Here is a 20,700-nt window from a genome sequence, read left to right as displayed (position 1 = left end):
TCTTCATCTTGATTGGTGATATTTTGAAGCGATGCTTCGAGAAGATAGATGCGCACATTGTAGAAATGTTCCTCTCTGGTCTTGGGTTCGGGTGTGTGAATACTGTCGCTGACTACTTGGGGACTTCACTTCACCAAAAGCCGTGGGAATCTTGTCATTTGACTTAATGTAGGAGACATTGTATGTTTTAGGATTAATATTTGCAGGGCTTCTTTACAATCCGACGCGATAAAACTATTCAACATTGTTGCATTCTTCAGTCTATGGGAACCATATTCATATCAGGCATGTTATGATTAATAATGACTCATGAGAAAGCATAACAGCCATATTAAGAATCCCCTGACATTTTGTCAGTCCGGAAATACCTAATCTCTCCCATATCTCTCCCCACATTCTATCACTAATCTGCCTTCTATCTGTAATCTCCATTTCAACACTCTAGTTGAGACACAGAATATTGACTCATACAGTATATGGAGGGAGCTCCACACACACACACACACACACACACACACACACACACACACACACATATTTTCAATAGTCAGATACAATAACAATTGTGTTAGGACTCGTTGATGTCAAGAAGTACCATACAGTATGTTGCTGTTTTGTCAGCTCTAACCACCAGGGGGTGGTATCATCTCAGACTGATAACTGGGGTTTGTGGACCTTTATGTCAATGTTGTTGACAAACAAAACAACTAGCAATGACGCATCTGACCAGGGGAGGCTGGCGGAGGCAGACATCGGAAGACGGGCTCATTGTGATGCATGGAGCGGAATGAGGAATGACGTTTGATGCCATTCTTCCTTCCATTTAATGCATTACAATGAGCCTGTCCTCTGATTTCTACCTCCACCAGCCTCTACTGCATCTGACCAATGCAGGTTGATGGTGCAGTGCCATGTGTGATCGCGAGAGTAAGGAATGCAACTAAACAGTTCTCTAACCCAGAGTGTCTGGGAGAGACAGCTGTCAGCCGACGTCCAGTTCACCATAAAGAGCCTTTCCTTAAACAGTGAGGCTATTAAGTCTCAGCTTGACGGATGCTGGTAGATACCATACACCACACCCCCAGAGGGGACTCCAACTATAGCAGTAATGATGCCTGTTTGAAGACCCAGCGCCCTGGCGATAGAGAGGCAGATGATACTGTGTAATGTTGTTGTGACAGCACGTGGAAGGAAGAGAATACTGTACACCAGGGGAGGCTGGTGGAGGTAGTAATCGGAGGACAGGCTCATTGTAGTGCATGGAATGTAATGAGGAATGGTATCAAGCTCATTGTAATGAATGGAATGGAAGGAGCTGTCAAGGCTTCACCAGGGGGCACCATGTTGTCAAGGTATTACATATGATTAAAGTTTTGTTTGAATAGGCCTATAGTTTCATATCCAAACATACATGTCTGATACCATTCCTGATTCCATTCCATGCGTTACAATGAGCCCGTCCTCCGATTTCTACCTCCACCAGCCTCCACTACTGTACAGTGGTGTGACACAGAATGGAAGATTATTTTACTTTACATCATCATATCCAGGTATTGGCAACATAAGCTTTCAGATGATTGTACGACAATTGTTTAGTCAGTAAAATACAGTGTGTTACAAACTATTTACAGTAACTTCTTAGTGATCAAGAATGAGCTATGAAACACACACAAAAATTGGAGATGTGAGACAAAAAATCTCTGAGACTACAACTATATCATGCAACTCATACTGTACAAGAGTGCCTTCTAAAAGTATTTAAGTAACAAATAAAAACATGTTATTTTACTCTGCACTCTTAAAAAACAGTTATAGTTATTACTAAAAAAGGGTTCATCACTTGCCCCTCATTTGAACCCTTTCCACAGAGGGCTCTAAATGGGGTCTACATGGAACCCAAAGGGGTTCTTCAAAGAGTTCCCCTACAAAAACAAATGAAGATCCCTTGTTTTCTATGTGTGGGGTTCTACTCCTCCTCACCTATTCCATCTGACACAGTTCAATGGCGGCTCCGAAACACATGAACTCAAAGCCAGGATAGAGAGGCTGAGTGAACGTGGCCTGGACTCTGTGGAGGAGCGTCATGGTGTCAGAGACGCTGTAGAAGGACAGAGTTCCTGCCCTGTGGTCCAGGTACACTCCTATCCTAGAGGACAGTGGGGTTTCTATCCTAGTGGCCACATTATTGTGCCAGACGGCATAACCTTTCCTGGAGCAGAACAAACTCCACGACTGGTCATTGCGTCCAAAGTGGGAGTCGTTGCCTTCTCCTCTCCTGGTCATCCCTCTGTATGTGACGGCCATGTTGACCCCGCTTCCGCTCCACTCAGCCTCCCAGTAGCAGCGTCCAGACAGAGCCTCGGTACACAGCACCTGGCTCCAGTAATCAAACCTCTCTGGGTGGTCGGGGCTGTGGTTGTCCCTGGCCCTCACCGTCACTGCCCTGTTCTCCTGGGTCACACTCAGCTCTCGGTGGGCCGATCTGGGGTCCAGTGTGAGCTGGCAGGAGTCTAGGAGGACGAGGGGAGGAGAAAGAGGAGGAGAGGAGGGGTGAGTAAAGCACGACACTGAGTGTGGTGACATAAACGGTAAACAAGGGCATGGATTGTGGACACAGAATGGAAATAGAATGCAAATTTAGCCCTCAATTAATAATAGCAGGGCTATTATAGAGTCCATTGCAAGCTGGCAACTCTTGTCACTCACTATTGTAATGAATGAAGTGAAGAAGTAGTTGTGTAGATGAATTGTTTCTGTTGTTACAGACTTACAGTATAAGAACTCTGGTCTGATCCTGGGGTCTGGACACTGCAGGAGTTTCACTGTGCTCGCTGTGGAGGAAAAGGCATTAGGCTGTAAACCGTGAATAGTTTTAATTTATTATTGAACATTATCAGTACTGTCTACCAGTGGAGGCTGGTGGAGGTAGAAATCGGAGGACAGGCTCTTTGTAATGCATGGAATGGAATGCGGAATGGCATCAAACACACGCCTACCTGCCCTGGATATCTTAGACCACTCCCCTTTGAAGAGGTCCTCCAGCCTCCTCTGGAGTGCTGACACGGAGGTCCGCACCTTCCCAAAGTCTAGAGGAGGAACCACCGTGATACTAAGAGGCTCTGTGAGGTCGGCCCAGGTAGAGACTGACTGGCCATTCTAGTCGTATAACAGCAGAGGAGAGGACACAGAGAGAGAAACACAACGAGAAAGAAATTATATAACCACTGATCTATATATATAAAATAGGGTATATAAACTGAATATATATATATATATAAGTGTATATATCAATATGTTATGTTTTGTATGTCTGTTTACCCCCTTTGTGCCAGTGTGCCGAAGGAAAATGTCCATGACTATGAACATTTTATGGACAATAAAGTTATCTTATCTCTGTATAACACTGGGGTAATGCCCACCGTTATCACAAAGGGGTCCAGTGTTAGAGCACCAATGATGTTACCTGGAGGAAATAGATGTGATCCTCTGTGTGTGAAAGCTGCTCCAGCTCAGTATCTCTCCTCCTCAGCTCAGCGATGTCCTGCTCCAATCTCTGTATGAGTCCCCCAGCCTGAGTCACAGCAGTGTTCTCCTGGGCTCTGATCAGCTGCCTCACCTCACAGAGTCTTCCCTCCATCGAGCGGATCAGCTCAGTAAAGATCCTCTCACTGTCCTCCACTGCTGCCTGCGCAGAGTGCTGTAGGGAGACACACAGAGAGGGGTCAGGACTGTGGTGGTTTGCCAAGAATGTACTAAACCCCCCCCAACACAACCCCCACCCCCCACCCCCCCAACACAACCCCCCCCCACCACCCCCCCCCAACACAACCCCCACCCCCCACCACGCCAATACAATGTAGCTCAGTCTGTGGGACTTGAATGTGGCCTCATACTTGGCACCTGAATGGCTGACTTTGCTCTGTTGGGTACATCACCTTGAGTGACTCCAGAGCTCTTCTCAGCTCCAGCAACTCCTTCTCTTTGGCCTGGATTCTCAGTTTGGATTTCCTCCTAGTCCTTCCCAGCTGCCTCTGTTGGAAAACAGTCACACACGTACATGTACACGCGCACACACACACACACACACACACACACACACACACACACACACACACACACACACACACACACACACACACACACACACACACATAGAGAGAGAGACTATAGTCTAGTATAGACTAGTCTTTTGGGCTCATTTTCATTTTTTGGAGGGGAGTGAGTCACCCTCTTTATTAAATGGAATTTGGCCTGACAGAAGCAGAAATGTTATTAAGTCTGCAAAAACAACCACGACAAATGATTCAATTTTCCCAATGATAAGGTCGACACAAAGGCTGCACATACACAAACCACAATCATTAAATAACCTACATATTCTAAAATCCTTGATAATTAACAGGAGCAAAAATCTGATTTTCTTTCAACAGTAGCCTACCATTTCAATTTGAATTGACTTTGGCATACAAGTGTGAATAGGTCAGATAGTCAAAAGACATGGAGATGTTTTGCATGTGGAGATATGCTGTATGGACCACATTCAAAGCAACTGTCTGCATATGTGCAGCAGACTGCCGATACACCTTATCCTCAGATCTCTATCTACTTACTTTACAGTACACACCAGGGGAGGCTGGTGGAGGTAGAAATCGGAGGACAGGCTCATTGTAATGCATGGGATGGAATGAGAAATGGTATCAAACACGTGTGTTTGATACCATTCCCCATTCCGTTTGATACTATTCCTCATTCCATTCCATGCATTACAATGAGCCCGACCTCTGATTTCTACCTTCACCAGCCTCCCCTGCTGCACACACTAAAAGCACGCCAGAGAAGACAAAGACTTAACATTTGAATATTGGAAAGGAAGTTATTTGGTTTTATTCTAACTTACCTCTAACCTTTAGATTTTATGGCCCTACTCTGATAATTATCAGGGAAATGTTCGCATGGTTGGAGACAAACATACTAAAACAATGACTCAGGGAAAGGGGCATATATTATTTATGTATACCCTTAAAAATGCAAAAGAGACAAGGGAAGGCGGCCTGTAAAATCCAAAACAAACTTCACCTAACTATAAACTTGTTTACAACAGCAGGACTTATAGCGTTATTATGGCTCATATAACACACAAACAAATGCCCATATTATATAATTATATTATATTATCTACTCATGGTAAAATAACAGGCTGAATAATGAGATATGGCAGTTTGTATGGGCTAACCCTAAACCTTACCTGTTTCTTGGTGCTTTCCGCAGCAGCTGAGACTGTTTCATGGCCTCTATGTTCGTCCATCACACACAGCAGACAGACACACCGCCGATCCGTACGACAGTAGATCTCCAGGAGTCTGTCGTGAAGAGGGCAGATCCTCTCCTGCAGCTGCATGGTGGCTTCCACCACCATGTGCTTCTTCAGGGCCGGGGACTCGTTGTGAGCGTGGAGATGAGTGGCACAGTAAGAGGCCAGACACACCAGACAGGATCTGACCGCTTTGATCTGGCCACCTGGGCAGAAATCACACACCACATCTCCAGGCCCGGCGTACACACAGCTGTGACCGCGGGAGGCCACTTGGAGTCCTGTCCTCTTCAGTTTCTCCACCATCTCAGCCAAGATGTTGTTTCTGTTCAGAATGGGTCTTGGAGTGAAGGTCTCTCTGCATTGGGGGCAGCTGAAGACTTTAGCTGCATCGTCATCACCCCAGCAGCCTTTGATACAGGCCATGCAGTAGCTGTGTCCGCAGGGGATAGCCACCGGCTCCTTCATTAGGTCCTGGCAGATAGGACAGGAGAATTGGTCTTTGTCCAGTGGACCTACTGTGTGAGCCATGCTTCTCTATAACAGAAAGATAGTCTATCAGCCACTCTGGAGCCGCCAGTGGCATCACAGACATTTATAAACCTTCATATTCAAAGCAGCTATCCACAACCCCACCTACCACTGCTGGGAGGGGATTGCTACTGTGTATGTGCATGTGTGTGTGTGTGTGTGTGTGCGTTTGCGTGTGCGTGTGCGTGTGCGTGTGCTTGTGTGTGTGCAGAGGTTAAATTGGGATTCAGGAGGTGCAACAGACGTGTGTGCAGGCACCAGTTTTTTTCTTTTGACTGAGTTCTATTTCGTGTTCTGGAGCAAATTTAGCCAAATCTAATTCACTGTTTGTGACAAATAAACCTTTTCCATTAATTACCAGCAAACAAGTACCACTATTGTTTTTTTGCATTGAGGAAATACTGAGCTATTAGGCTATTCATACTGTAGCAACTTCCGCTTCCAACAATCATCACTATATCTTATATATCACTATATCACTATAAGGACACAGCTTATATACCCTAGAATGGCTACTGGCTATGCTAGGCCTCATACACAGCCCCTACCTCCCTCCACCAGCCTGGACTAAATGCGCTTTAAAAATAGTCCATATTTATGTAGCCCGTATTTAGTTTTTAGTATTTAATGCTATAATTGCACTGTCCTATAATTGCACTGTCTGCCTTACCTTTTTGCACCTCACCTAACTGCAAAGACGTTTACAACTGCACCTCGCCTGTTTACAATCCTGCTGATGTTGTATGTTGTATGTTGTATGTGTATGTTATGTGTGATACCTCTATGTCTGTACGCTACTTGGAACCTGAATTTCCCCCTGGGATAAATAAAGTTTCTATCTATCTATCTGAATCAGTTAGGTAATACATTGACTGGTGTGACTCTGGGCATGTATTTGTCTGGGCATGTGATTGCATGTCAATGATACACTCCTTACGCCAATTACGATTTGTTCTGTCAAATTGACAGAACATACAGATACAACAGATAGATCATGTACACCAGGGAAGGCCGGTGGAGGTAGAAATCAGATAACGGGCTCATTGTAATGCATGGAACGGAATGAGGAATGTGTGTTTGATACCATTCCTGATTCTGTTCCATGCATTACGGTGTGTCTGTCCTCCAATTTCTGCCTCTACTGATGTAACATAACACTGAACTATTAGGCCCTTTGTTGTTGTCAGGGACGTCCTGGCCCTGAAGATCAGCTGGTCAGCTAGAGATGTATCAATAGAACATAAACTCTAGTAGTCGCAACATTTCCCACTACAGTCTTTCCACAATATATTGATACCCACTGGCAAGGACACAAGCACCTAGACAGATACATATAGTACACAAACACAAACGTCTTTCTTTATCATGTGGATTTTTTTATTGAACACTGGATTATATTTTCCCATAACACATGATGTGGTATGCACAGTCTCAACAGGCACAGCGGTATTACAAAAAGAAAATGATGAAAGAACTTCATGTATTAGTAACAGCACTAAAGAAAGAGATGATGGCAGCAAATATATGTATCTCTCTCTTTATGACGAAACGTAGACTGTTACAGCAGTACAAACCAATGGGCCAGATACGAATCACATTTTCCTGACAACTTTTACTTTTTAGTAGCATTATGAATTAGATTATAAGATGTTGATTGAATTTGGGGATGTCATACAGAGAATGGGTAATTATACACATAACTGTCAAACAGTAAGTGCGCTTAAAAATATGAAGGTTTTACCTCAACTACCTTGTCATATATGCATATATTCTATCCACATACAATATACTCTTGGCATTGCAGCTTGTGAAGTTTGACGACACATGATATTATAACATATGCAAAATGCTAGGCTATTAAACATATATCTTTACATGAATTTAAAAAAAAATGTTTGTTCTACTTCAAGTCTTGAAAACATTGGAGCTGTATAAAATATTATGACCATATCAATTACTTAATCAGGGGCTAGATGGAATCAGTGAATGTTGTTCTGTAAACTTGATCAACTCTAAAATCTTGCACAGCGTTTGAAAAACCCATGCTTAGAAATATCAACAAAGTCAGCAAAATATTAAAGCCCTCTTGTCTTGTGTGTCTTTTGTGTGTGTGTGTGTGTGTGTGTGTGTGTGTGTGTGTGTGTGTGTGTGTGTGTGTGTGTGTGTGTTTGTCTCAGATAATCTGAGAAATCAAAAGTTTTTGTCCACCTGATGAGATTTCTTGGTTCCATAAAACCATCTTTGTGTTGAAATACTATATTTCCACATTTCACCTGACATGACAGCAATGCTTTGCAGTCTCTGGATACAAAACATGGAAGAGACCAAGAGCCGAACATTGACAGCTAAATGACGCAAAATACAGTAAGCAGTTTATTTTGGTTTCTCTCTCTAGCTTTACCCCTTTATTTCTACCCCTCAATCTTTCTCTCTTTCCTTCTCAAATCAATCACCTCCTCTCTTTTTTCACCTCTCTATCCCTCTCACTTCTCCTTCGTGACCCCTGACCCCTCTCACACGCTGACGAAGACCAGACGGGCGGAGTAGATCAGGTCTGCCAGGTAGAGTACAAAGTTGACGGCGGAGAGCACGGCCACGGCCACCAGCTTGTCCCAGGAGCACAGCCCCGCGATGGAGCCGCAGGAGTACGGCCTGGAGGAGGAGCCCCCGTGCTTCCAGTCAAACTTGTAGATGGGCCAGATGACGGCGGCGGAGAGGTACAGGATGACAGCTAGCAGGGCGTAGACCGACAGGAAGCGGGCGAAGGGGAAGGGCAGGCAGCCCGTGCACTCGCACACACACAAAACAATAATGGCCGCCGACAGGATGAAGCAGATGCAGTAGACCGCCAGACACCACTTCAGAGCGGCGTTCTGGTCGTACGCCACGGGGTCGGTGATGAAGACGAAGATGACGCAGCCTATGAAGGTCTCGCACACCTTCAGCAGGCCCGGGGCAGTGGCCATGTAGCCGGCGACCTCGCCCGGCCGGGCTTTGCTGATGCTCACCTCGCTGATGTAGGTGATGGTGGCCAGACAGGAGAAGACTGTGGACACGATGCGGAAGTCGCGCGTCTCGCTGCGATTCGTCTGGCCCTTCAGGAAGAACAGGGGGAAGATGATGGAGGCGGACAGGCAGAGCAGGGCAGAGTAGCAGGCAAAGGTGATGGGGAAATTCTTCCAGGAGACGGGGGCGCGGGCCTGCAGGCCGAACAGCTCCACCAGCAGGACCAGCAGGGTCCCGGCGAAGCTGAAGGCCCAGCAGAACACGCACCAGTCACCGGTACCATGGTAGAGATTGGCACCATGGACTGCTACGGCAAAGGCCACACAGGCGAAGATCATGGCCAGCAGGCGCACCCACAGCAACGGGTTGGAGTGCACCACAACCAGAGGCATGATGGGATATGGTGGATTCTGGACTAATAGAGTTACTGTTAGATTGTAGTCCTCTGTAGACCGTCAGGCGATGCGGCTCCTCGTCTGATGCAGAGGGATCTGTTAGGAGACACAGAAAGGAGGGTGGCTGTCAGTAACATGTAGATACAGACAAAGCAAATCATTCTTATTCTCACATCATTCTTACAGCAACCACAGATGTACAGTAGCCTATTGGTCCACCAGTACTAGATTTGACCACTTGAGGGCAACATCTTATCTATTGACATATTAACCGTACTTTCACAATGATGAGTGGTAAAATAAGTAAACAAGGTCAAAATATATGACATTATGGATTAATGTCATACATACAACAACACTACATACAACAACACTACATACAACAACACTACATACAACTACACTTCATTTAATATGAAATGTAGTGTAGTCAACAACTTCTTTAAATCTCCTTCTTTCTTTTCAGTTTCATACGCAAGAAGACTTTCTCTGCTTGGGAATCCCTGTTGAGCAGACAGGGTCCCTGACATTCTTTCATACACACATCCCTCTTTTAGACAGGCGTGGCTCTGAGACCTCCCCCCGACCCCACAGTCTGTCTGTCATCAGCCTCTGAGGAGGAGAGGCCTCATTGGCTAACAGTCACATCATCCAGGGACACTCAGGGCTGAGTAACTGCTCCCTCCCTCCCTCCCTCCCTCCCTCTCTCTTCCTCCCCCCCTTCCTCCTTCTCTGTCGCCTCCACACTCCCCCACACTCCATTCCACAAGTGGTGAAGAGTCCATGTTCCTAGTTTACACAGAGAGACTGTTATAAACATAGAGACCGCGCCTGTTTAGATTAGTCAAATTAATCATTCCAACCCTAGGGGACAGGGAGTGGGGAGTGGGGGGTGGGGGGTGGGGGTGGGGGGGTGGGATAGACTGAAATGGAAGGTAAAGGGCAGATGAGAAAGACGTTCGAGAGATGGACAAACTCAAGGAGAGACTGGCAGAAACAGTCACTAAGGCAGACAGGCAGAAACAGTCACTAAGGCAGACAGGCAGAAACAGTCACTAAGGCAGACAGGCAGAAACAGTCACTAAGGCAGACAGGCAGAGAGGGGTGGCTAAAGTAAAGAGGGGGGAGAGGAGGTAAAAGAGGGAGAAATATGGGGAAAGCCCTGTGCCCTAACCACAGAAGGACACATACTTTAAACACAATGATGGACGGGAATAGCAGAGCCATGAGTCACACCACCTCCCTCTCTCTCTCTCTCTCTCTCTCTCTCTCTCTCTCTCTCTCTATCTCTCTACCGCGCGCCTTCTCTCTTGTAAGATTTTCCAACTTTCTGATCCGTTCCAGATGTGCAGACTGCAGCCGAACTGCAAAGTGAGTCAAATGTGCCAAGACCCTTCCTTTCTTTCCTCCTCAAGCTGTCTTGCTGCCCCCCCCCCCCCCCCCCCCCCCCCACACACACACACACTTTTCCATTTCTACTCACTCTCTCCCTCTCCCGCTCGGTATTCCCTGTCTTGCTTTTAAAAAGGAACACCAATTAAAGTCATGTAAACCACTTTACATAAACGTATGGAAGGCAGTAATGGAAAAATCTATCCGCTCCCTGCTATTACTGGTGCTTATGGAATCATGTCAGGAAAATGGGTAAAAAATGAAGTAGACGACACAGAGCCTGCATGGAAAACCACTTTTCAGGGGGGCAGCATGGAAAACACTACGCTATCCCACAAACAGTGGGACTTCCCTTTAGAGAGATGCCTAAAATAGGCTCACACATAGCCTGGAAACGTGAACAGGAGGGAAAACAGGATATTACAGTAAGGTACATTTGCACAGTCACTCACTCACACACACACACACACACACACGCACACACACACGCACACACGCACACACACACACACACACACACACACACACAGGCACACACGCATGCACACACACACACACGCACACACACACACACACACACACACACACACACACACACACACACACACACACACACACACACACACACACACACACACACACACACACATGCTTGAGGGACCAGAGAGCAGGGCTCAGTGTTTGTCTCAGCAGAGGTCACGAGCATTGTCATGACACAACATAGCTGTAACCCAATTTCACCCATAATCCACTTAGAGAGCCGTGGGCATAGACACAAGACAGACTCTGTCAGCTAACAATCCCACGGTGGCGGAGAAAGGGAGAGACAGAGAAGGAGAAGGAGAGAGGGAGACAGAGAGGTGAAAGAGGGAGAGAGAGATATGGGAGAGAGATAAAGAGTGAGAGAGAATACAAGAGAGAAAGAGCGAGAGAGAGTGAGAGAGAGTGAGAGTGAGAGAGAAAGAGAGAATGGGAGAGAATCAGAGAGAGAGAGAGAGAGAGGGAGGGAAATCAGAGGGGGGGAATCAGAGAGAGAGAATAACAGAGAGAGAGAGGGAGGGGAATTAGAGGGGGAATCAGAGAGAGAGAATAACAGAGAGAGAGAGAGAGAGAGAGAGAGAGAGAGAGAGAGAGAGAGAGAGAGAGAGAGACGACAGTCAATTGAATTATAAAACAATGTCTGTAGGGTATGACAAAACTGTGAATGTGTGGAGAACCTGTCAAAGATATTTAAGACTGCACTGTGGAACGGTAACCAGTAGCACTTTCGGTTAACACCCATAGGAATCCATGTCCAGGTTCACTCTATAATGAAGCTGTGCTCAAGGCAAATATATAGGAAGACATTAAGTTTATCTGACCAATAGTGGTCAACCCCATTGCAATGAGGAACACCACTCATATAAAAAAGCCTCATTGTAAAAGTGCCAGTTAAAACTAGTCTAAAACTAGTTATAACTTTCCCGTTATTCTGACAGCTTGTACCGTTATTCTGATCACTCATTCATTGACAACCACAGTGAGGTGGGTGTGCCGCTGAGACGTGCCGCGCCCTGGAGTTTCTCTATGTTGCTGCTACTATAACCTAGGATAGATGATCGTCAAGAAGTTAATGGATGGCAAACACATTTGAATGAATGGCTAACAGACGTTTTACAACGATTTTTTACACTGCATCTTGTGTTCAATAGGCTACGCAATTTATCTAAATACTTCTAGATAGGCTTAACTATCAGTGACTGATATCCCAAGCAAAATTAAAGTGTTTCAATTCCATCTAAGACCGTTAGTAAGCAACATTCCTTGAATGGCTTATCCCACTGTGTGTCCATGCCTACTCTAAAAGGCATGCAGGTAGGACAAGTTGCAACTGGTTGCAGAACAAAAAGTTTATTTGCTATTGACAGCTTGTTTTGAAAATAACTCTCAAGTACTATAGGTTAGTCTACACACACACACACACTGTAACAATGTAACCAAAAAATAATTACCTGTGCGTTACTTAATCGCTGCTAGTATCCTTTGTTCTTTGGGGCTCTCCAATCGAATGGGACTTTACAAGAGTAGTCCTCCGAGTCTTGACTTACTACAGCCATGGAAGGAAAAGCCCCCTCCGCCCTAAACTCCCCGCCCATTACAAACCAAATTAGGTATCAAATGTCTTCACCGTTATTTCCACATCTTTCTACTGCGCGTCATTCTAGCCTCATCCTTACACTTGAGTCTTGCCCTGTTAAATATTTTAAAGGGAGAATGTATTGAATATGCTGATTTGGGTAGGCTTTTTTATAGTCTGGATCACGTTGAAATACAGTAGGGGAAATAATTATTTGATCCCCTGCTGATTTTGTTAGTTTGCCCGATTACAAAGAAATGAGCGGTCTATAATTTTTATGGTACTTTTATTTTAACAAATAGAGACAGAATATCAACAAAGAAGTCCAGAAAAAACACATTATATAAAGTTATAAATTCATTTGCATTTGATCGAAGGAAATAAGTATTTGATCCCCAAGCAAAACATGACTTAGTACTTGGTGGAGAAACCCTTGCTGGCAAGCACAGAAGTCAGACGTTTCTTATAGTTGGTCACCAGGTTTGCACACATCTCAGGAGGGATTTTGGTCCACTCCTCTTTACAGATCATCTCCAAATCCTGAAGGTTTCAAGGCTTTTGCTTGGCAACTCGAAGCTTCAGCTCCCTCCACAAATTTTCTATAGGATTAAGGTCTGGAGACTAGCTAGGCCACTCCATGACCTTAGTGTGCTTCTTCTTGAGCCACTCCTTTGTTGTCTTGGCTGTATGTTTTGGGTCATTGTCATGCTGGAAGACCCATCCACGACCCATCCTCAGTGCTCTGGCTGAGGGAAGGAGGTTCTCGTCCAAGATCTTACGGTACATAATTTTTATGGTACTTTTATTTTAACAAATGGAGACAGAATATCAACAAAGAAGTCCAGAAAAAACACATTATATAAAGTTATAAATTCATTTGCATTTGATCGAAAGGAAATAAGTATTTGATCCTCTACAAACCAGCAAGAATTCTGGCTCATACAGACCGGTTATATGCCCATGAGGCACACAGATTACTCCTGTCACTTTAGGAAAAGTACTCCTAATCTCTGCTTGTTATGGGTATAAAAGACACCTGTCAATAGAATCAATCTCTTCCATTCCAACCTCTCCACCACCATGGGCAAGACCAAAGAACATTCAAAGGACATCAGGGTAAGAGTTGTAGACCTGCACAAGGCTGGAATCGGCTACAAGACCATCAGCAAGAAGCTTGGTGAGAAGGAGACAACTGTTGGTGCAATTATTAGAAAATGGAAGAAATACAAAATAACCATCAATCGCCCTCGGCCTGGAGCTCCATGCAAGATCTTGCCTCGTGGGGTAAGGATGATCATGAGAAGGGTGAGGGATCAGCCCAGAACTACACGGGAGGAGCTTGGTAATGATCTCAAGGCAGCTGGGACCACGGTCACCAAGAAAACCATTGGTAACACACTACACTGTAACGGATTGAAATCCTGCAGTGCCCGCAAGGTCCCCCTGCTCAAGAAGGCACATGTACAGGCCCATCTGAAGTTTGCCAATGAACACCTAAATGATTCAGAGAAGGCTTGGGAGAAGGTGATGTGGTCAGATGAGACCAAAATTGAACTCTTTGGCATAAATTCGACTCTTCGTGTTTGGAGGGAGAGAAATGCTGAATGCTACAATCCCAAGAACACCATCCCCACCATCAAAAACGGAGGTGGAAACATTATGCTTTGGGGTTGTTTCTCTGCTAAGGGTACAGGACGACTTCACTGCATTGAGGGGCCAATGGACGGGGCCATGTACCGTAAGATCTTGGACGAGAACCTCCTTCCCTCAGCCAGAGCACTGAGGATGGGTCGTGGATGGGTCTTCCAGCATGACAATGACCCAAAACATACAGCCAAGACAACAAAGGAGTGGCTCAAGAAGAAGCACACTAAGGTCATGGAGTGGCCTAGCTAGTCTCCAGACCTTAATCCTATAGAAAATTTGTGGAGGGAGCTGAAGCTTCGAGTTGCCCAGCAAAAGCCTTGAAACCTTCAGGATTTGGAGAGGATCTGTAAAGAGGAGTGGACCAAAATCCCTCCTGAGATGTGTGCAAACCTGGTGACCAACTATAAGAAACGTCTGACTTCTGTGCTTGCCAGCAAGGGTTTCTCCACCAAGTACTAAGTCATGTTTTGCTTGGGGATCAAATACTTATTTCCTTCGATCAAATGCAAATGAATTTATAACTTTATATAATGTGTTTTTTCTGGACTTCTTTGTTGATATTCTGTCTCTATTTGTTAAAATAAAAGTACCATAAAAATTATAGACCGCTCATTTCTTTGTAATCGGGCAAACTAACAAAATCAGCAGGGGATCAAATAATTATTTCCCCCACTGTAACTAAATGATCTGCTAGATAAATGGATAATTAAGTCATTTATATCTGCCAATAATGTATAGCAATAGTAAAATTATAATTTCATACGGTTTAATTTAGTCATATCTCAATTTATAACTGGAGAGGCTGAAATATACTTGCATTTGTAACATAAATAATCTATTATAATATATTATATTATAATAATCAATCATTAAAACATTGCCATACTTCTTCATGAATAGAATTGTTTTACACTGACCATGCTATAACTTTTTTCCTTTTTTTTCTTGTTCACATTATTTGTCTATGTTGCTAAGATACAGAGGCAGTTACCCTGGAAACCTCTTATTTATTTACTGCGCTAATGCGGTTAAAGTGACACATGACTCAAACGCGCGTTTCCGGACCGGGGTCAAAAAATGGTAAGCATCCGAGGTTGCAAAATTGCAGAAATGTGGCGCGCGTACACACACACACACACACACACACACACACACACACACACACACACACACACACACACACACACACACAAAGAGAGAGAGAGAGAGGGGGAGGGGGAGAGAGAGAGAAATAAAGAAAGAGAGAGAGAAGAGAGAGAGAGAGATTGATATTCCCTGTTATGCGACTATGTATGCCACATTCTCAAAATTCAGATGGATAGTGTTCTCCCACCTTGACCTAAATTCCCGAATTTCACACGTAAAGATGTCACAGGCGCAAGCTGTCCCACTTAGTGTCACATAATATTAGTCACAGGGATAATTCTTTTCTTACTTGTCAAGATATATGATGCATGTGACCATTACCCAGTGATGATCAGATGTGTGTGAGTGAATGAATGAGTGAGTGAGTGTGTGTGTATGCGTGCGTGCGTGCGTGCGTGTGTGTGTGTGTGTGTGTGTGTGGAGTGCATTTACATCAGCCAGTCAGTGTGTCCAATAAAATGTTTTTTTAGCACCAAAGAGGCTAAACAAAATAACTGGATAGGTTATATGTATGGTCAATGGACAGCAATATACAAGAACTCAGATTTAAGATTCAAGATTGCTAAAATACTATATATATGTCCTGCTCCATCCATATCCATCCCATCCTTTAGCAATGGAATTCGTCCCAAAGGGACCATCCCACAGAAGTGTTACGCATAAATCGGCGACGATGTTATACTGAAACGTCATTTTACAGCGTCAATAGTAATTTGTTTGGAAAGAGAAGATGGCGTCAGGATCAGCGGAACCGTCTTCTGGACAGGACGCAGAACTGGACGAGTTATTAGACAGTAAGATTTGACATTACTCATTGAAGTGTCATTAACAATAACCCCTGCCAGTGCGTCAATCCAGACAAAGATTGGTTGCAATTCAGTTGCGACATGCCTCGTATTCGATGCTGGTTGAATGGGCCATGACAGTCAGGTGGAAGAATGTGGTTGGTCCTGCCTGCCAATTCCAAAAAGCAACGCCATTATTTGCTACAAATGATGTCGTTCAAGCTTGCCTTTTCTCGAATATGTGTTTTATCAACATTAACAATACACTTTTCAGCAGGTGGTTTAGTGGGAGTAGTGTTAGTGAGAGCATGGCTAAATTTGACCCCGATTTGACAGATATTTCATCATCATCCTGGTCGCTAGCTAGCATGCGCTATTTTGCCCTTCGAAAATGGCTGAGGTTTGCACTACGACTAGTAGTACGAGATGGCGTCAAAGCTGTCATATTCATCTGTTCCCAACTGGGCAATTCTTTTTGAATTAACAGGATGCTAGAAAGCCATAGCCTTGATTGACCCAGGACGAGTAGCACACCTGGATCCGAGCTAGGGATGCTGCTGTGCTAGCCACATGTAGCGATGGTTTGCTTGAGTCGAGTAGATTCAGTAGTGCGTTAGCCCAGTACCTGATCATGACATTTGGCAAGACACGGCGGATTTGATTAATGTACATCACTGGATTGATGTCCCCCGGCCAGCTCATTCTCATCTCTTTGACCTGACCGTGCCTCCCACTTCTTTCCCCAAGTGTGATCTGTGCCACTGCCGCTGAATCACTGTCTTCCCTCTATATCAAAGGTGCACTCGATGATTTTGACAAGACAAACTCGGCACCCACTGTCCCTGAGGCTGCTGCGGCTCCCCCAGCAGCCAAGAGCAGTGGAGAAAAAGTGAGTGAATGATTTTTCCGGGTTCTTTATTTATTACCTTTGTCCATATCTCTGATTGCATTACTGATTGACTTCCGCAACAACTCTTCTCTACTTCTCTGGGTGAGGCCAACAGTTTGTTGACCTGTTGATGTGTATCTCTCTAGCCCCCTTTACTGGAGGATACACAGTTCTTCGAAGCTCTGTTTGAAGGAGAGATGGCCTCTCAAGCCAAAGAGGAGTGGGAGAAAGCCATGGCTGAACTAGCACAGGAAGAACCAGAGCTGTTGCAACACTTTCATAAGCTGTCAGAGGCCGCAGGGAAAGTGGGTAAGCATGTGTTTGTATCTACCTGTCTAATCTGGGTTTGTGTCTGTTTCGTGCCCTGAGTTGTGCCACAAAACTGTCATTAAAGCTGTCCTCTTCCTGAACAGGTACTGATGTAGCCTCCCAGCAAGAATTCACCTCCTGTCTTAAAGAGACCCTCAGTGGACTGGCAAAAAATGCAGACAACCTGCAGGTAGGTCAGGTGATGGTTGAATGATGTTCTGAAAATACAGTAAAAAATATTTGGAACGTTATCCATTACGGAATTTGGCATTAGATGCCATTCAGCCTGTTTTCCTCTTTTTACGCCTCAGAGTGCAGGATTGGCTGGAGAGGACCTGGCAAAAACTCTCGAAGGACTGGGATTGGATGAGGGTGGAGAAGGGGGTGGGGAAGACGGAAACATCCTTCCCATCATGCAGACCATCATGCAGAATCTTCTTTCCAAGGATGTACTTTACCCTTCTCTCAAAGAGATTACTGAGAAGGTCTGTGTGGTTTATCTGTCCTTGTGCATGCGTGTGCCTTTGTGTTCACTTGGGCTGACCTTGAAATAGTTGTTGTTATGATTAAGTAATTTGTCCACTGTTGATTTTATCTTGATTTATACTCAATATAACACACACACACACACCACAATTTCTAACTGACTAATTGACTGCCATTCACTCCTCATGCAGTACCCTGAGTGGCTGAACAGCAATAGGCAGTCCCTCCCCCCTGATCAGTACCAGCGCTACGAACAGCAGCACAAGGTCATGGGAGAGATCTGTAGCCAGTTTGAGAAGGAGGGAGGTGGTGGTGGAGGGGAGGGTGAGAACACCTTCGAGAGCATTCTGGAACTCATGCAGAAGGTGAGACAATAACAACGTATTGTTTTCTGTACATACAGTTGATAATAGCCTTGACAGACACTTAATCGTGATATAAATGGGTGGCTTGCTGTATATGGGTATCAATTAAATGTCATTGTGCTTGTATTCTCAGCTACAAGACCTTGGCCAACCACCCAAAGAGCTGGCTGGTGAATCTGTAAGTGTCTTTTTTGTGCTTTCACTTTCTAATTTTCTCTCATTTGATCTCAATGAGATAAACGTGGAAAGTACTGTGAATACTGGTTGAATGACACTTCATCTCTGTCCCCCCCCCACCACCCCCCACCACCCCCCTCAGCCACCTGGCCTGAACTTTGACCTGGAATCCCTGAATCTCCCAGGAGCCTCAGGGGCCGGAGCAGCAGAGCAGTGCTCGATCATGTGAGCTCACAGCGGCCAGTTCAACAGATGCGCAAGCCAGGGGGACTGTGTGCAACACCACTGAAGAAGGTGGACCATCACGAGAGTAGAGGAGACGAGGAGAAGAATGAGACTGTTTGTTTGCAATGCTCCTCTCCTAGGAGTTGTTACTGTGTTCATATAGAAGGCACTGTGAAGGGAGAAACAGCAAACCAATGTGATCCACACACCCTTCTTTAACAGTCAGTAACCAACTGACTTCACATCACAGCACTGATTTTAACTGACTTGCTTCGGTTTGACTGAAGCTCTTCCAGGTCATTCATACAAATTGAGTTTGTACTAGCATTCCCTACATACATCGAATCACCTGTCTGTTTTACCCTCATTACTGTTTAGCCTCATGGTACAGATTTATTCAACTGCCCCATTGGTTAAAACAGGTGCCTTGCCAATTTTCTTAGGAATTAGAGAAGGTTCGTAAGTCTGACAACAGGGATGATAGGATTTCTTCTGTGGTTTTATTGAGCATTTCTGAGTGGTTTGAGTTGTTTCATCATAGCTCCATGATGCCTAAAGAATGGGGTTGGAACCATAGAATTAAAGTCATTCTATTGGAGCAGTGAAGTAATCTGACTCAACAATGAGCACCAACATCCCAGGGGTTGATGAGGGTCTTTTTGTAGAACCACTGGATTTTAGATTTACAAAGTTTGCAGTCCTCATCATGATTAATTAACACTACTGGATAACAATGTGTGAAGATTGATATTGATGGTTTGGTTTCCTAACCAGTGTATATTTGTGAATTATTTAAAGAAAAGAAAATTGAGGAGTAATACCTCGTGCTAATTTTGTAACACCAACGGTTTGATGATTTTGTTTTATTTCTCGATGAAAGTGTTGATTTGATGTGATGTGCAAAAGAATACTATTCCCAGAAGCCTTTGCTGCGGTCAGAGTGAGAAGTTAGGATAATGACTGTACAATTCCCCATATGTTTGCCAGTGATTGCTGTTCTGTCAGAATTAGTGGAGTCAAATGGCATTTCTGATAGACAGCCTACATTGCTGGCACAACACACTGATGCCTAATATTCACACTTACATGGCTGAACAGAACCGAGCTGTACTGGGCTGGGCTATTTATTCACCCACCGTCGTTGCTCAAACAGTGTTAGAAAGGACGATGTGAAATGAAAATACCAGAGCCGGCACAGTATAGTTCGGGTCGGCCCTGTAGTGTGTAAAGCCCCTGACTGACCCTTGGAAGAAGCCCTGTAGTTTGAGTGTTTAGGTGATTATCATCATCAGGTGCTACATCACTTGTGTATTCTAACATGTGATTCATGCCCCATATAAAAAAAAATCCTCCTGGTAAAAAGTACAGTTGATTGGCAGCTAGCATACAGAGCAGTCACCTCACCTGACATCACGTTTGCTCTCACTTTTGGTAAACATACATAGCTTACACCAATTACTAGACTCATGCAGATGAGATGGGGAACTGCCTTGCCTCCATATCCAGGACTCATTTCAAATTCAACCAATTATTTTCTCCTAATTATGTGTCACTTTCTGTTGTCATATTTTGTAAATAAACTCTGGAATATATATTGAAGTAAACTAACAATACACCTACACTTGTCCAGATTCTCTGATTTATTCTGTTCTGTCTTATGTGAAAAATCCTTGCCATACAAATAATGATAATAAATTACTATGATGTGATGAATATGATAATATATCAAACACTTAATTTGTATTGAATTATTGTTTTTATTGTTCTCGCTTAAGCTGATATGCGGCACTGTAGATAGTAGGCGAGAGACGGGGTGATGTGGACCCCTCGCCACCACAGCTCAGCCTCCGTGGAGCTTTCTGCGTCAGACTGTATGGATGAACTTTATTGTTCCCTAACAGGAAGACATTGAGGTCGACG

General features: G+C 44.5%; 3 protein-coding genes across 3 annotated transcripts; 1 reads left to right on the top strand and 2 right to left on the bottom strand.

Annotated features, from left to right (window-relative positions):
• Window positions 1-1,658: 1,658 nt before the first annotated feature.
• Window positions 1,659-5,861, bottom strand: ftr66 (finTRIM family, member 66). Its single transcript, XM_083690280.1, has 6 exons — window positions 5,246-5,861; window positions 3,936-4,031; window positions 3,464-3,697; window positions 2,997-3,156; window positions 2,772-2,831; window positions 1,659-2,510 (listed from the first exon to the last, which is right to left on the bottom strand). The coding sequence occupies exons 1-6, from the start codon at window positions 5,840-5,842 to the stop codon at window positions 1,981-1,983; spliced, it is 1,677 nt and encodes a 558-aa protein (XP_083546406.1). The 5' UTR covers window positions 5,843-5,861; the 3' UTR covers window positions 1,659-1,980.
• A 1,349-nt stretch (window positions 5,862-7,210) lies between these two features.
• myadmb (myeloid associated differentiation marker b) lies at window positions 7,211-12,719 on the bottom strand. The gene is made up of 2 exons (XM_083689691.1): window positions 12,627-12,719; window positions 7,211-9,339 (listed from the first exon to the last, which is right to left on the bottom strand). Exon 2 carries the CDS (start codon window positions 9,238-9,240, stop codon window positions 8,356-8,358), a length of 885 nt encoding a protein of 294 aa, XP_083545817.1. The 5' UTR covers window positions 9,241-9,339; window positions 12,627-12,719; the 3' UTR covers window positions 7,211-8,355.
• A 3,539-nt stretch (window positions 12,720-16,258) lies between these two features.
• On the top strand, window positions 16,259-20,449 carry pex19 (peroxisomal biogenesis factor 19). The gene is made up of 8 exons (XM_083690692.1): window positions 16,259-16,338; window positions 17,127-17,218; window positions 17,365-17,527; window positions 17,632-17,717; window positions 17,839-18,012; window positions 18,205-18,378; window positions 18,512-18,556; window positions 18,698-20,449. Exons 1-8 carry the CDS (start codon window positions 16,275-16,277, stop codon window positions 18,782-18,784), a joined length of 885 nt encoding a protein of 294 aa, XP_083546818.1. The 5' UTR covers window positions 16,259-16,274; the 3' UTR covers window positions 18,785-20,449.
• Window positions 20,450-20,700: the final 251 nt, after the last annotated feature.

The sequence above is a fragment of the Argentina silus genome, assembly GCF_951799395.1.
Source record: "Argentina silus genome assembly, chromosome: 18".
Classification (NCBI taxonomy): Eukaryota; Metazoa; Chordata; class Actinopteri; order Argentiniformes; family Argentinidae; genus Argentina; species Argentina silus.
The sequence above is the reverse complement of the archived record's forward strand: the minus strand, read 5'-3'. Positions and strand labels throughout refer to the sequence as shown.

Coding starts and splice junctions, on each gene's coding strand:
- myadmb (XM_083689691.1), bottom strand. CDS start 9,240: ATGCCTCTGGTTGTGGTGCACTCCAACCCGTTGCTGTGGGTGCGCCTG.
- pex19 (XM_083690692.1), top strand. CDS start 16,275: ATGGCGTCAGGATCAGCGGAACCGTCTTCTGGACAGGACGCAGAACTG. Junction 17,718..17,838: donor AAAATGCAGACAACCTGCAG/GTAGGTCAGGTG, acceptor TTTACGCCTCAG/AGTGCAGGATTGGCTGGAGA. Junction 18,013..18,204: donor TCAAAGAGATTACTGAGAAG/GTCTGTGTGGTT, acceptor CTCCTCATGCAG/TACCCTGAGTGGCTGAACAG.
- ftr66 (XM_083690280.1), bottom strand. CDS start 5,842: ATGGCTCACACAGTAGGTCCACTGGACAAAGACCAATTCTCCTGTCCT. Junction 3,698..3,935: donor GAGCTCTGGAGTCACTCAAG/GTGATGTACCCA, acceptor GTCTCCCTACAG/CACTCTGCGCAGGCAGCAGT. Junction 2,511..2,771: donor CAGACCAGAGTTCTTATACT/GTAAGTCTGTAA, acceptor TCGTCCTCCTAG/ACTCCTGCCAGCTCACACTG.